Source organism: Gadus chalcogrammus, chromosome 3, assembly GCF_026213295.1.
Source record: "Gadus chalcogrammus isolate NIFS_2021 chromosome 3, NIFS_Gcha_1.0, whole genome shotgun sequence".
In the NCBI taxonomy this organism is placed as follows: domain Eukaryota; kingdom Metazoa; phylum Chordata; class Actinopteri; order Gadiformes; family Gadidae; genus Gadus; species Gadus chalcogrammus.
Window position 1 is genome coordinate 27,543,227 of NC_079414.1, and position 13,701 is coordinate 27,556,927.

Genomic DNA, 13,701 nt, shown 5'->3' on the forward strand with positions numbered 1-13,701 from the left:
TGTAGATTTATGTACCTTCTCCGGAAAGATGAGGGGGGGGGGGGGGGGGGGGGGGGTCTTCAGCCCCTGAGCAGTGTTCTTCATCCCAGTGACTCCTTCAATCCTGCTGGAGCAAACACTCAGTTACCATTTGGAGATGACCCAGCTCCCTAGTGTACTCACTACCCTAGTGTACTCACTTTTGTACTTGAGGAAAGTGTGTTTTCTTTCCCTACGAGTTTTGCACTTTGTTATTGCATAATTATTTTTTATATATAATTTTTCTACATTGGTAGTCAAGGCGGGGCCCTACTGTTAAGACGGCCGTAACCACACAGCGCTGGGGGAAACACTGCTGTTACTGGAGTTAAACATTAGAGTTTAGTCCCCACATGGCGATACCACAGTTCATGGCTGCGCTCTTTGATTTTCTCGTTGATCAGATTGACCTGAGGAAGAGCTTACCTTCCATGGATGAGGAGCTGACTGGTCTAAACACGAGCCGGATCCCCCAGCCGTCCACCGCCGGGACCGTCTCCTCCAGGACCTCCACCGGGCCGACCGCCTGGACCTCCACCGGGCCGACCGCCTGGACCTCCGCAACCTCGCCTCATTTCTTCTGAAATGAGACACACGTTCTATTTGCACCCCGGACATTCCTCCCCGTTCATGATGCACAGAAGAGTTTAGCTTAACTGGATGAGGAGCCGCCGCCGCCGGGCCCTCCAGGACGCCGCCGCCGCCGGGCCCGCCAGGTTGGCCTCCGCCTCCAGGCCCGCCGTTGCCTCCTGGACCTCCGCCGTCTCCGGGCCTTCCAGGTTGGCCGCCTCCAGGCCCTTATGAAATGTGAGACACAAGTTCCAGTTGCACACTGGAACATTTCTCCTCTTTCATGATGCACTGAAGAAGAGTTTAACTTTCCTGGATGAGGAGCCGCCACCTGGCCCTCCATGCCGCCCCTTCCAGGTTGGACGCCTCCAGGACCTCCAGGCCACCGCCGCCTCCAGGCTGGCCTCTGCCTCCAGGCCCTCCGCCTCAGTCCTTCTGAAAGGCGAATGACTCGTTCCAGTTGCACACTGCACATTTCTCCCCGTACATGATGCAGATAATCAACTCCTCCTCTGCTTTAGCTCCCACAGATCTCACTGGTGCCCTACTGTGCAGTCTTGAGTGAGGTATTATTTAACCCAACAGCCAGCCACACACCTAGCCTACATCCTGGAGCTGGTCCTAGTGGCTGAGAATGCATCTGACATTTTTCAGAACACCTCAGAGTTGCTGTGGCTGCATGTCAAAGTTTTAATTCTAAACAATTCACCAAGCCTAGAAAAAATGTGCAGCTGTGCAGTTCCGTGTCTCACCGTTCTGCATCCCTTGGGCTGCACGGCTCCCGGCCTTCCCTCCACCTGCAGCGAGCGCCTCCAGACGGCCGCCACGGTCCTCACGGCGAGCGCCTCCAGACGACCGCCACGGTCCTCACGGCGAGCGCCTCCAGACGACCGCCACGGTCCTCACGGCGAGCGCCTCCATCACCTCTACTGAAAAAGAATACTATATCTATTTCAACACTGGAGATTTTTTCCAATTCCAGTTTTATTCTGAACCGTTTGACCACGCCGAGTTTATAGGATGTGCAGTTCCACGGCTCACCCGTCTGTTCCTGTAGGACTGAACGGCTCCTGGCCACCATCCACCTGCAGCTCCCAGCTCCAGACCCGCTCTGTTGAAGCCTCTGGGAGTACAATCCGCTCCTGAACAAAAACAAACCACTGTTCATAAATCATCTGGGACTCATATTATGCAGCATGAGCCTGGGTAGAAAATGTTCAGATCCTGTATAATGATTAATTGTTATAAAAATGTAATTAATAGAACTATACACATTTGTACTTCAATAAAACATTTAATGAATAGTGGGAAACTACACAAGAAAAGTAAATTAATAGTTTTAACGCGGTTATATTAGTAAAGCAAGTCTCACCCAACGAGTCAATAAATGGTGACCACATTTTATTATTATTAACCATTTAGTGCTTCACTAAATTCCTAATAGCAAGTGGAAACGTTACTCTCCTTCATTGGTGATGTTCATGTTCCTCGATATCTTCCAATGGACTCTTTGTGAAATCCTTCTGGATCCTCTGCGTTGAAATGCGTTGTTCAATTTCCAAGGGGCGTGTCTAAAGGGCGCGATCTAAAATGGGTCGATGCTATGCCATTGGATAGGCCTCGACTAATCATAGCATTGGAACGAGTGATGGAGAAATACATATTCCTCAAAATCTTTAAGAGTCGTTCGTTCTTTTAGTGAACATATGCAGTCTTTAGTTCACTAACTTACATCTTTGTTGTTGAAACACCTCTACATGTTGCGTGTATCCAACCTCACATTAGATAAAGGGTTTTGATTGGTCAGTCTATTTCGTACCGGGCAGAAAACGTTATATAACGGAGGGGCGCCTGACCGCATCTTAGAAGAGCAAATTATATACGAGGTCCGTCTAGTTCCGAAGCTATTGGTGAAAAACGCAAAACGTCCAACAGGCAGTAATGATCATCCACAGAACATAGGCGAATAAAAAACACATTGCACGACCGGCGGTCAACAGCAGCAGCAGCCAAGTGTATTGAAAGTAGAAAAGTAGTAAAGAGAAGAATAGAATTGGGAGAGTGGTGTGCAAGTCAGACACCGCATCTAACCCAGGACCACCTTGCAGATCACAAGCAGCAAACCTTCTACCAGACCAACCAAACACACATCAACAGGCCCCCAGTCAGTAGGGTCAGTCAGACAGGTTTCAGCAGAAGGGCTCAGTGGGGTTAGGGGTTGAGCAAAAACAGAACTCTTTCTTCCTTCCATCCTAGATTTTCCGGACATGTGGAGTCGGACATGTTTCAAGTTATCCGTGGATTCCTGAGGGCAGTGAAGTATCTGCAGAAGGTGACGTCCAGGTCCAGCGGTCTGCCGCATTGACCACGAGATCTTTAACCGAGTAGGACCGCCTCGGTTTGTAGTAGGCCTACAACAGTTTGTGTTCAACAGCGTGGAGGTCCTCGTTTCCATCAGAGTTGCTGCAGTTCTTCCATGCTGCTTCCACAGTGAGCAGAGGACACAGTGTGGTGGTCGGTGCTGTAGCTGTCCGCAGCGTTAGTTAGTCAGTCGATCCCATAGATAAACCACTCAACACAAACTACCACTTCCATCAGCAAATCCACATTAACCTCCAGCGGAAAAACATGTACAATAGAGGGGCAAGAACAGACGACAGGAGGAGATGGGGAGAGTGTAACATGTGCAGTGCTCATGAAGGAAGTACCCCGCGTTACTCACTGCGTGGGTCCCGGTGGCCGGGGGTCCAAGTCGGTGGCCACGATGTCCGGAATGTTCAGCCCACGCAATCCAACGCAAAATAAACGATTAACAGCCGTCACGGTGGGGGCGCTTTATGAGGAGAGGCGGGGGAGACGCAGCTGAAATCAATTAAGAACTAGTGACCTCCAGAAGAACGTGATTGGTTGTGAGCGAGAAGCTCGAGACGGCAAAGGCTTGCGTATTGGTTAGAGCAGGGGTTTTCAAAGTGTGAGAGAGTGAGCCCCCCCTCAGAGTATTTTTTTTATCTGAGCCCCCCCACCCCCCTTTTTTTTTTTCTAAATACCTGTGTTTTGAAAGCTATTTTAATTATTTTACACATTTGAAACATCTCATCATAATTTGAAAACATCTTTGTGCGTTTTTATTTTTTAAACACATTTCTTAACACAATTTAACAACTTTATCTTTAACTTTTAAATGTATTAGGGGGTGAGGGGTTAGGGGGTGAGGGTTGAGGAGGTGAGGGCTTTGGAGACAGCGACAGGCCAACTACACACAGGAAGGGAACAATGGCGTTGTGTGGATATAGCTGTTGTGTATTACTTGTTAAGGCCGGGGCCGCGGCTCTTCTCTGTCTCCCCCTCTTGGAGGAGGATCCCTCGTTCCCCCCCCCCTGTGTGCTCCTCTACCTGCTGCCCCCCCCCCCTGTGTGCTCCTCTACCTGCCCCCCCCCCCCCCTGTGTGCTCCTCTACCTGCTGCCCCCCCCCCCCCTGTGTGCTCCTCTACCTGCTGCCCCCCCCCCCCCCCTATGTGCTCCTCTACCTGCTGCCCCCCCCCCCCCCTGTGTGCTCCTCTACCTGCCCCCCCCCCCCCCCTGTGTGCTCCTCTACCCGCCCCCCCCCCCTCCCTGTGTGCTCCTCTACCTGCTGCCCCCCCCCCCCCCTGTGTGCTCCTCTACCCGCCCCCCCCCCCTCCCTGTGTGCTCCTCTACCTGCCCCCCCCCCCCCCCCCCTGTGTGCTGTGCTCCTCTACCTGCCCCCCCCCTCCCTGTGCGCTCCTCTACCTGCCGGTCACGTTGCCTGCCTGTCATCCATCCTCTCCCGTCCACCTCCTGTTGTTCCCTACTGCTCTCATCCTCCCTACACTAAACCTCTGCTCTCATCCTCCCTACACTAAACCTCTGGTCTCATCCTCCCTACACTAAACCTCTGGTCTAATTCAACATGCGTCTGCGCTTGGGTCCCCCCTGTTCGATCGGAACATTACTAAGTTGATGCACAATGCAGGATTTCATTGTTATCGTTTATAGTCTGCTTATCTAACTCTTCCTGCCCTGGCTGAATCAACCATTAACGAGCGAGCATTTGGTGTACAGGTCAAAAAGTTGGTCAAAGTCTGATCTCTCTCCTAATGATGTGATAAATGGGTTTGCTATTAATAATAAAACGGATCATATGACTGCCGTGGATTGAGAGCAGCTGTGTCACTCAATCGGAGAGCTCAGTGTGGGATTTCTGTGGGATCAGAAGAAGCAGATTGAAGAGGAATTCCTTTTGGTTGCTCGCTTTTGCTTGGAAACTTGGATGTCAGGTAAAATGGCGGAGGAAGTTTTAAAGAGTTTCCTGACTTGCCAAGTGTGTTGTGAGACTTTCAAAGATCCCGTGTCTTTGTGCTGTTACCACAACTTCTGTCGCGGCTGTCTTGAAAGCTTCTGGGAGCTAGCTAAAAACAAAAACTGTCCTACTTGTAAGAGAAGGGATTCAAAGGATACTCTCTTAATTAACTTTGGACTACAGGAATTAGTGGACAGCTATGCTGGAAGACAGAGAGCTGATCCACCCGAGTCTAGGGCAGTGTGTAGAACTCACACACAGGATCTTAAATGGTGTGAGGAGGAGCAGAGAGTTGTGTGTCTGGTCTGTGACCAGCAGGTCCATGGTCTCACACTGGTTCCTCTAGAAGATGAGGTGCGTAATGTCAACAAGCTTCTGAAACCTCAATTAGACTTAGTACATAATGTCAAGGTGCAGCTGAAACCTCAGCTAGAGTCGCTGAAGAAGAAAATGAATGAATACAAAGAGATTTATGACACATATGGTAACATGGGCCAACACTGCAAGAAACAACTGGGAGAGACAGAGAGACAGATCAAGGCAGAGTTTGACCAGCTTCACAAGTTCCTAATTCAGGAGGAGGAGGACAGAATGGCAGCCCTGAAGGAGGAAGAGAAACAGAAAAGGGAGACAATCATCCTGGAGCAGGAGAACATTCAAGCACAGATGTCCGTTCTCTCAGAGGTAATCTCCGCTGTGGAACAGGACCTGCCGCTGAAAGACAACGCAGCGTTTCTCACCCTCCCCAGGGACCTCTTGTCAGGGTCTGCTCCACAGCTGCTTCGTGGAGGTCTGGTAGACGTGGCCAAACACCTGGGAAACCTGTCCTTCAGAGTGTGGGAGAAGATGAGGGAGAAAATCAGGTTCACACCTGTTATCCTCGATCCAAACACGGCATCGAACCGTGTTGTTATCTCAGAGGATCTGACCAGTGCGAGACATAAGACCGGACCGCCGCAGGAGCACCCTGAAAACCCAGAAAGATTCTCAGACTATTCAAATTTTCTAGGTTCTGTTGGTTTCACCTCAGGGAGACACAGCTGGGAGGTGGAGGTAGGAGACCATCCTGACTGGCTGATAGGGGTCGCTAAAGAGACGGTGGACAGGAAAGGTGGGCTTTATGCATCGCCAGAAAATGGATTCTGGTGTTTATTCCATTACAAGGATGGGTACAGTAATGGTTCAACTGAAAGATTGAATTTGGAGAGGAATCCTACGAGGATCAGAGTCCTGCTGGACTGTGGGGAAGGGGAGGTGTCCTTCTACGACGCAGGAGGAAATGATCTCATCTTATCTTATAGAGACACATTTTCTGAGAAGATCTTCCCATTCTTTTGTGTTTGGGCAGCAGGTGAAGCTCAAACCGTAGATGTGAAGGTGTGTGGTGCTAAACGTGATTTGAATGTCAATTGAGTGTCAAATGTCACTCCATGAGAGAAGAACTGAACATGGTTTAGCTCTGAGATATTGTAGAGTCGTTCACAGCACAGAATGATTAATGTTTGATGAGGAAAGAACCAATGTACTGTAATAAAACAGCCTTATCTCTATCTTTAAGAAGGAAAGGTTAGTCAAAGTCTGCATATTTTATTATCCAATCTGCAGTCCCTATACTTGACAAGGCAAAGGTAAGCTTCATCGAACCAATCAAATAGACATAATAAAACAGCAAAAGGTGCAGGTTAAATGAGAGGAGACAATATAGAGAGCGGGGTGAAGGTATTCAAAGGGAATCGTCAGTTCATTGTTCACCAGTGTGACGGCCTTGGGTTGGCCAGATAGGATATGGGGGGGCCAGGGTCACTTAGGGATAACGTTTTAATACTGACTGCCAACCACTCGCTTATTTCAATCTGTAACCATTGATTATTGTAAACAGAATGCTACTTGATATGTTGACACAAAAAAAAGATAAAATATCGAAATCAAATGTAAAATAAACAAATTATAATAATAGAAGACATTTAAACTGTTTATTATATAATCTGTATTGCATGATGTATAATGTAGTATGCTTAGTGCTGGGAGAATATCTGTATGTATATATTCCTGTATGCTGAATATAATTCTACAAATGATTGTTAACGTCTTGTCTGCCTAAAATGTGAACAATTAAGGGTTACAAAAATGATGGTGAGTGTTTATGAATTGCTTGTCCTGCTTGAATATTACTGCAATAGAAACATTAAAGTTGTTAACGTTCATTTTGTATGTAGCGTGATTACTGGGACTACTGGGATGGACTGGGAAGGAGGGAGACTACTGGGATGGACTGGGAAGGAGTGAGACTACTGGGATGGACTGGGAAGGAGGGAGACTACTGGGATGGACTGGGAAGGAGGGAGACTACTGGAATGGACTGGGAAGGAGGCAGACTACTGGGATGGACTGGGAAGGAGGGAGACTACTGGGATGGACTGGGAGGGAGGGAGACTACTGGGATGGACTGGGAAGGAGGGAGACTACTGGGATGGACTGGGAAGGAGGGAGACTACTGGGATGGACTGGGAAGGAGTAATCTTTTTGAAGTCAAGACTGGCAGAGCTCGAGTCAAACTAATTTACAAATATGCTGTCATTTTTATAATTAATTTGCAGTTGGTTCATTGCGGAGAAAATGCAGCAGTTGGTGGCATTTTTTGATAAACTTCATTGGTTCAACATGAAGTCCATTGTAGGGTATTCACAGTTAGAGTGAGAACAAAGCACCACTCTCTCATACACAGATGAGTGCTGTTCTTCCTGAGGTCAAAAATTCCAAACTGCATATCTTATTTAACATAAAATCATGCATTCACACAGCATACAACAAGAACAAAAACATTCAACAACATGGAGTCCATTGTAGGGTATTCAAAGTTAAAGTGAGAACATATAACAACAGTGCCACTACCAGGGATCACACTGAACAGCAGGGACGCTTCTGAACGCCTTGTCAGACTGTTCTTGGACTGCAGGTTATCACTCACTGCTCTGGGAAAAGCAGTTCAGAATGGCAGGAAAAGCAATTGTGTTGGTCTTACATCACTCGCATACACCGCCCAATGACCACGGGGCACATCAGGTTTAGTTCTTAAATTCAAGCCTACAAGTGGGACCATTATTAGCATCGTGGTCTTGAGTCCAATGTAACTGTTCCTACTAATACCAGGAATCTTTTTTTGTCACCATTTTTTAAAGAATACCATATTGTATATGTAAAAGGGTTCATGTTTATTTTCATAATATTGAATTGGATACAATGAACAGCAAAATGAAAATAAGACAATGCAGTACAGACTGCTCAGAAAAAGTCTTAAGCTGGTTATAACCAGTCTGTAGCTGGTTAAAACAAGTCTGTAGCTGGTCCCTACCAGTCTTTAGCTTGTTCTAACCAATCTGTAGTTGGTTTTAACCAGCTACAGATTTTATCTTTACAAGACCACTAGAGCTAAGGTTTTACTTTTGTTTTTCCATAGTACCGTGTCTCAATATGTTTTAAGTGTGTTCCCATGTATAACACATTGGAAATCTGACTATAAGGTCAAAATTCAGATCGGTGGTAAAGTCAGTATTCTGACTTTAAAGTCAGTATTCTGACTCTAAACTATTTTAAATTAAAGTCAGAACACCCAAATAATCACGAATGGCCCTAGTCCTACTCTGCCATACTATCCACATGAGCGATCCAGCCTTAAGAAGCAACGTTATAAATTCTCCAGGATGAATGGATGCTGTGGTCAGTAGAGCCCCCTAGTGGCCTGAGTCTCTCAGCCAGGGGCAGAGGGGTGAGGGGCGAGGGGTGAGGGGCGAGGGGTGAGTGGTTGAGGGTTGAGGGGTGAGGGGGTGAGGGTTGACGGGTGAGGGGGTGAGGGGTGAGGGGGTGAGGGGGTGAGGGGGTGAGGGGTTGAGGGGTGAGGGGGTGAGGGGTGAGGGGTGAGGGGCGAGGGGTGAGGGGTTGAGGGGTGAGGGGGTGAGGGGTGAGGGGTGAGGGGGTGAGGGGTGAGGGGGTGAGGGGGTGAGGGGGTGAGGGGGTGAGGGGGTGAGGGGTGAGGGGGTGAGGGGTGAGGGGTGAGGGGGTGAGGGGTGTGGGGCGAGGGGTGAGTGGTTGAGGGTTGAGGGGGTGAGTGGTTGAGGGGTGAGTGGTTGAGGGGGTGAGGGGTGAGGGGGTGAGGGGTGACGGGTGAGGGGGTGAGGGGTGAGGGGGTGAGGGGTGAGGGGGTGAGGGGTGAGGGGTGAGGGGGTGAGGGGTGAGGGGGTGAGGGGTGAGGGGTGACGGGTGAGGGGTTGAGGGGTGAGGGGGTGAGGGGTTGAGGGGTGAGGGGTGAGGGGTTGAGGGGGTGAGGGGTGAGGGGGTGTGGGGTGAGGGGGTGAGGGGTGAGGGGTGAGGAGGTGAGGGGGTGTGGGGTGAGGGGGTGAGGGGTGAGGGGGTGAGGGGGTCAGGGTTGAGGGGTGAGGGGGTGAGAGGTGAGGGGGTGTGGGGTGAGGGGGTGAGGGGTGAGGGGGTGTGGGGTGAGGGGGTGAGGGGTGAGGGGTGAGGAGGTGAGGGGTGAGGGGTGAGGGGGTGAGGGGGTCAGGGTTGAGGGGTGAGGGGATGAGAGGTGAGGGGGTGTGGGGTGAGGGGGTGAGGGGTGAGGGGTGAGGGGGTGAGGGGTGAGGGGGTGAGAGGTGAGGGGGTGAGGGGTTGAGGGGTGAGGGGGTGAGAGGTGAGGGGGTGAGGGGTGAGGGGTTGAGGGGTGAGGGGGTGAGGGGGTGAGGGGTGAGGGGGTGAGGGGTGACGGGTGAGGGGTGAGGGGTGAGGGGTGAGGGGGTGAGGGGTGAGGGGTGAGGGGGTGAGGGGTGAGGGGTGAGGGGTGAGGGGTGAGGGGTGAGGGGGTGACGGGTGAGGGGTGGGGCTTTGGAGACGGCGGACAGCCGACTACGCATATGAAGAGTGTTGTGTGGATAGTTGTGTATCACATGTTAAGGCCGTGGCCGTACCCGTAGACATATGAAGTGTAGACGCCGCATTGGCTGTTGGGTGCTAGAAATGCAGCCGCCATCTTGGACCGGTCATACTCCTAGTTGCGTAGCAGCAGAAGACACAAGATGCCAGAGCACTGTGCAGGATATTCCTGCTCAAATCGGCGGCCCATCGCCAACAGGGCTCGGGGGATTTCTTTTCAGGAGGAGACACAGTGGGCATCGACAACCATCATTCTGACTTGTTGTCATTGGTTGTGTCTGTGTTTCACAAGATAAGGCTGCACCACGTTGCCAAACTCGCCTCTCTTGAACTGCATAAAGGGAGCACGAGAAAGAAGCTCTGCAAAACAGTCCTCTTTCATGGGTTCTAGCGCATACAAAAATGTTCATGTGTTTATCTAATATATTCATATATTGTTTATGGCTATGTATATATATATATATATATATATATATATAGCCTAATCATATATTGTTTCTAAAACATATAAAAATAGCTGACTTTAATGCCCCTATCTGTTTCTGCTGCTCTATCATATTTATAGTGTGTGATTTGCTAAATACCTATCATAGCCTACATCACATATGATAGGGTGACCAGACGTCCCTGTTTTTGGTTGCCTGTCCCTGGCTAAATACAGAAAAAGTTTTGTTTTTGAAGACATATTTGATTTTTCAATCAGGTTGCTAGTCAAACTGGAAATGTCTCAGTTTTTCCCCCTTTTCTGGGATTATGTTCCCAGTTTTGATCTCTGACGTCTGGTCACTTCATATCATATATCAGAACATTTGATAACTGTTCAGCCCACTATGAATATTAAAACAAGCTGAACCATGTGTCCTGTACCATAGCTACATGTATGACCTTTGCAGCAAAAAATAAAACGTTGAAATCAGTTCGGTATTCAGCGAGGTTAGATTAATTAAATGTGCTGACAGTTCATTGCACCTGCCAAACAGATTACACTGAGTGGAGCGGACGGCCTAGATGTCCGAGATGGCAGCCCCACGGCTCATCAGCGCCAGTAGGCAGCAGCGGTCGATGCGGCGTCTATTCTGTATTATGTCTGTGGCCGTACCCACCAGATGCTCTTCTCTGTCTCCCCCTCCTGGGCGAGACAAGCCCTCGTTTCCCCGGCTCTACACCTGTTGGACGTGCACACCTGCCATAAACCCTGGTTAACCCCAACCCTGGTTCTTCACCTACTAACCGCCAGAACGTTGTTCAGACCACAGTGGATCACCAACCCTGTACCTAACTGCCCCCCCCCCCCCCGTGTGCTCCTCTACCTGCCCCCCCCCCCCCTCCCTGTGTGCTCCTCTACCTGCCCCCCCCCCCCCCCCCCCCCCCCCCCCCCCCCTGTGTGCTCCTCTACCTGCCGGTCACGTTGCCTGCCTGTCATCCATCCTCTCCCGTCCACCTCCTGTTTGTTCCCTACTGCTCTCATCCTCCCTACAATAAACCTCTGCTCTCATCCTCCCTACACTAAACCTCTGCTCTCATCCTCCCTACAGTAAACCTCTGGTTTAATTCAACATGCGTCTGCGCTTGGGTTCCCCCTGCTCGATCAGAACATTACTAAGTTGATGCACAACACTGGATTTCATTGTTATACCGTCTATAGTGTGCTTATCTCACTCTTCATGCCCTGGCTGAATCAACCGTTAACGACAAAGCATTTGGTGTACATGTCGAAGAGTTGGTCAAAGTCTGATCTGTGTCCCAATGATGTAATAAAAGGCTTTGCTATTGATAATAAAACGGATCATATTACTGAAATGGGCTGATAGCGGGTGAGTCATTCCCTCGGAGAGCTCAGTGTGTGATCTCCGTCGAGACCATAGGAAGCAGGTTGAAGGGGGATTATTTTTGGTTGCTCACTTTTGCTTCGAAACTTGGATATCAGGTCAAATGGCGGAGGAAGTTTTCAAGAGTTACCTGACTTGCGGAGTGTGTTTTGAAACTTTCAAAGATCCCGTGTCTCTGGGCTGTCACCACAACTTCTGTCGTGGCTGCCTTCAAAGCTTCTGGGAGCAAGCTGAACACGGAAACTGTCCTACTTGTAGGAGAAAATCCTCAAAGGATTGTCTCTTTATTAATTTTGGACTACAGGAATTAGTGAATAACTATGCTGGAAGACAGAGGGCTGATCCACCCGAGTCTAGGGCAGTGTGTACTCACACACAGGATCTTAAATGGTGTGGGAAGAAGCAGAGACTCGTGTGTCCTGTCTGTGAGGATGTCCATGGTCTCACACTGGTTCCTCTGGAAGATGAGGTGCGTAATGTCAAGAAGCTTCTGAAACCTCAATTAGAGTGGCTGAAGAGGAGAAGGGATGCAGACCTAGAGATTGATAAAACGTATGAAAAAATGGCCAAACACTGCAAGAATCAACTGGGGGAGACAAAGAAACAGATCAAGGCAGAATTTGACCAGCTTCACAAGTTCCTAACTCAGGAGGAGGAGGACCGAATGGCCGCTCTGAAGGAGGAAGGGAAACAGAAGAGGGAGAGAATCATCCTGGAGCAGAAGAACATTCAAGCACAGATGTCCGCTCTCGAGGAGGTAATCTCCACTGTGGAACAGGACCTGCTGCCGAAAGACAACGCAGCGTTTCTCACCATCCCCAGGGACCTTTGTTCGGGGACTCCTCCACAGGTGCTTTCTGGAGGGCTGATAGACGTGGCCAAACACCTGGGAAACCTGTCCTTCAGAGTGTGTGAGAAGATGAGGGAGAAAATCCAGTTCACACCTGTTATCCTCGATCCAAACACGGCATCGAACCGTGTTGTTATCTCAGAGGATCTGACCAGTGCGAGACATATGACCAAACGTCAGGAGCACCCTGACAACCCAGAAAGGTTCTTGGAGTATTCTAATTTTCTAGGTTCTGTTGGCTTCACCTCAGGGAGACACAGCTGGGAGGTGGAGGTAGGAGACCATCCCCACTGGCTGATAGGGGTCGCTAAAGAGACGGTGGACAGGAGAGGCGAGGTTTGGGCTAAGCCAGAAAATGGATTCTGGTGTTTAATCCGTCACAATGGAGGGTACGGTAATGGTTCACGTGAAAAATTGAATTTGAAGAGGAATCCTACGAGGATCAGAGTCCTGCTGGACTGTGGGGAAGGGGAGGTGTCCTTCTACGACCCTGAAGTAAATGATCCCATCTTATCTTATAGAGACACATTTTCTGAGAAGATCTTCCCATTCTTTAGTGTTTGGGCAGCAGCTGAGGCTCAAACCGTAGATGTGAAGGTGTGTGGTGCTGAAAGGGGTTTGAATGTCAAATGAGTGTCAAATGTCCCTCCATGAGAGAAGAACTGAACATGGTTCAGCTCTGAGATATTGTAGTCACGTTCACAGCGCAGAGGGATAATGTTTAATGAGGACAATCAATATACTGTAATAAAACAGCCTTATCTGTATCTTTAAGAAGGAAAGGTTAGTCAAAGTCTGAATGTTTTATTATCCAATCTGCAGTATAACATGGTCGCTCTGCACGATAAAATACTTGACAAGGCAAGGGTCAGCTTCATCGAACCAATCAAATAGACATAATAAAACAGCAAAAAGTTGTAGGTAAAATATATTACAAGTGGCAATAAAGTGAGCGGGGTGAAGGTATTCAAAGGGAATCGTCAGTTCACTGTTCACCAGTGTGACGGCCTTGGGTTGGCCAGATGTGATATGCCCAGGGGTCAGGGGTCATTAAGGGACAACGTCTTAATACTGACTGCCAACCACTCGCTTATTTTAATCTGTATAAACCACTGATTATTGTAAACAGAATGCAACTTGATATGTTGACAAAAAAAAGACTAAATATCAAATCAAATGTAAAATAAACTAAT

At 49.1% G+C, this 13,701-nt stretch overlaps 2 protein-coding genes and 1 long non-coding RNA gene across 5 annotated transcripts; 2 read left to right on the forward strand and 1 right to left on the reverse strand.

The window, feature by feature from the left end:
- Positions 1–905: 905 nt before the first annotated feature.
- LOC130379395 (uncharacterized) lies at positions 906–3,465 on the reverse strand. Of its 3 annotated transcripts, XR_008895111.1 has the most exons (4): positions 3,311–3,465; positions 1,630–1,730; positions 1,341–1,517; positions 906–1,023 (listed from the first exon to the last, which is right to left on the reverse strand). It is a non-coding gene; the product is annotated as an uncharacterized LOC130379395 (long non-coding RNA). The 3 variants fall into 3 exon arrangements; XR_008895110.1 differs by having other exon boundaries at positions 1,630–3,465; XR_008895112.1 differs by having other exon boundaries at positions 1,341–1,530; positions 1,630–3,465.
- A 1,364-nt stretch (positions 3,466–4,829) lies between these two features.
- LOC130380152 (nuclear factor 7, ovary-like) lies at positions 4,830–6,319 on the forward strand. Its single transcript, XM_056587334.1, has one exon. It carries the CDS (start codon positions 4,877–4,879, stop codon positions 6,317–6,319), a length of 1,443 nt encoding a protein of 480 aa, XP_056443309.1. The 5' UTR covers positions 4,830–4,876.
- Positions 6,320–11,697: 5,378 nt separating this feature from the next.
- On the forward strand, positions 11,698–13,701 carry LOC130380001 (zinc-binding protein A33-like). Its single transcript, XM_056587179.1, has one exon. The coding sequence runs from the start codon at positions 11,762–11,764 to the stop codon at positions 13,139–13,141; it is 1,380 nt and encodes a 459-aa protein (XP_056443154.1). The 5' UTR covers positions 11,698–11,761; the 3' UTR covers positions 13,142–13,701.

What these genes read in the sequence shown, in the direction of transcription:
- LOC130380001 (XM_056587179.1), top strand. Translation starts at nt 11,762, where the DNA reads ATGGCGGAGGAAGTTTTCAAGAGTTACCTGACTTGCGGAGTGTGTTTT.
- LOC130380152 (XM_056587334.1), top strand. Translation starts at nt 4,877, where the DNA reads ATGTCAGGTAAAATGGCGGAGGAAGTTTTAAAGAGTTTCCTGACTTGC.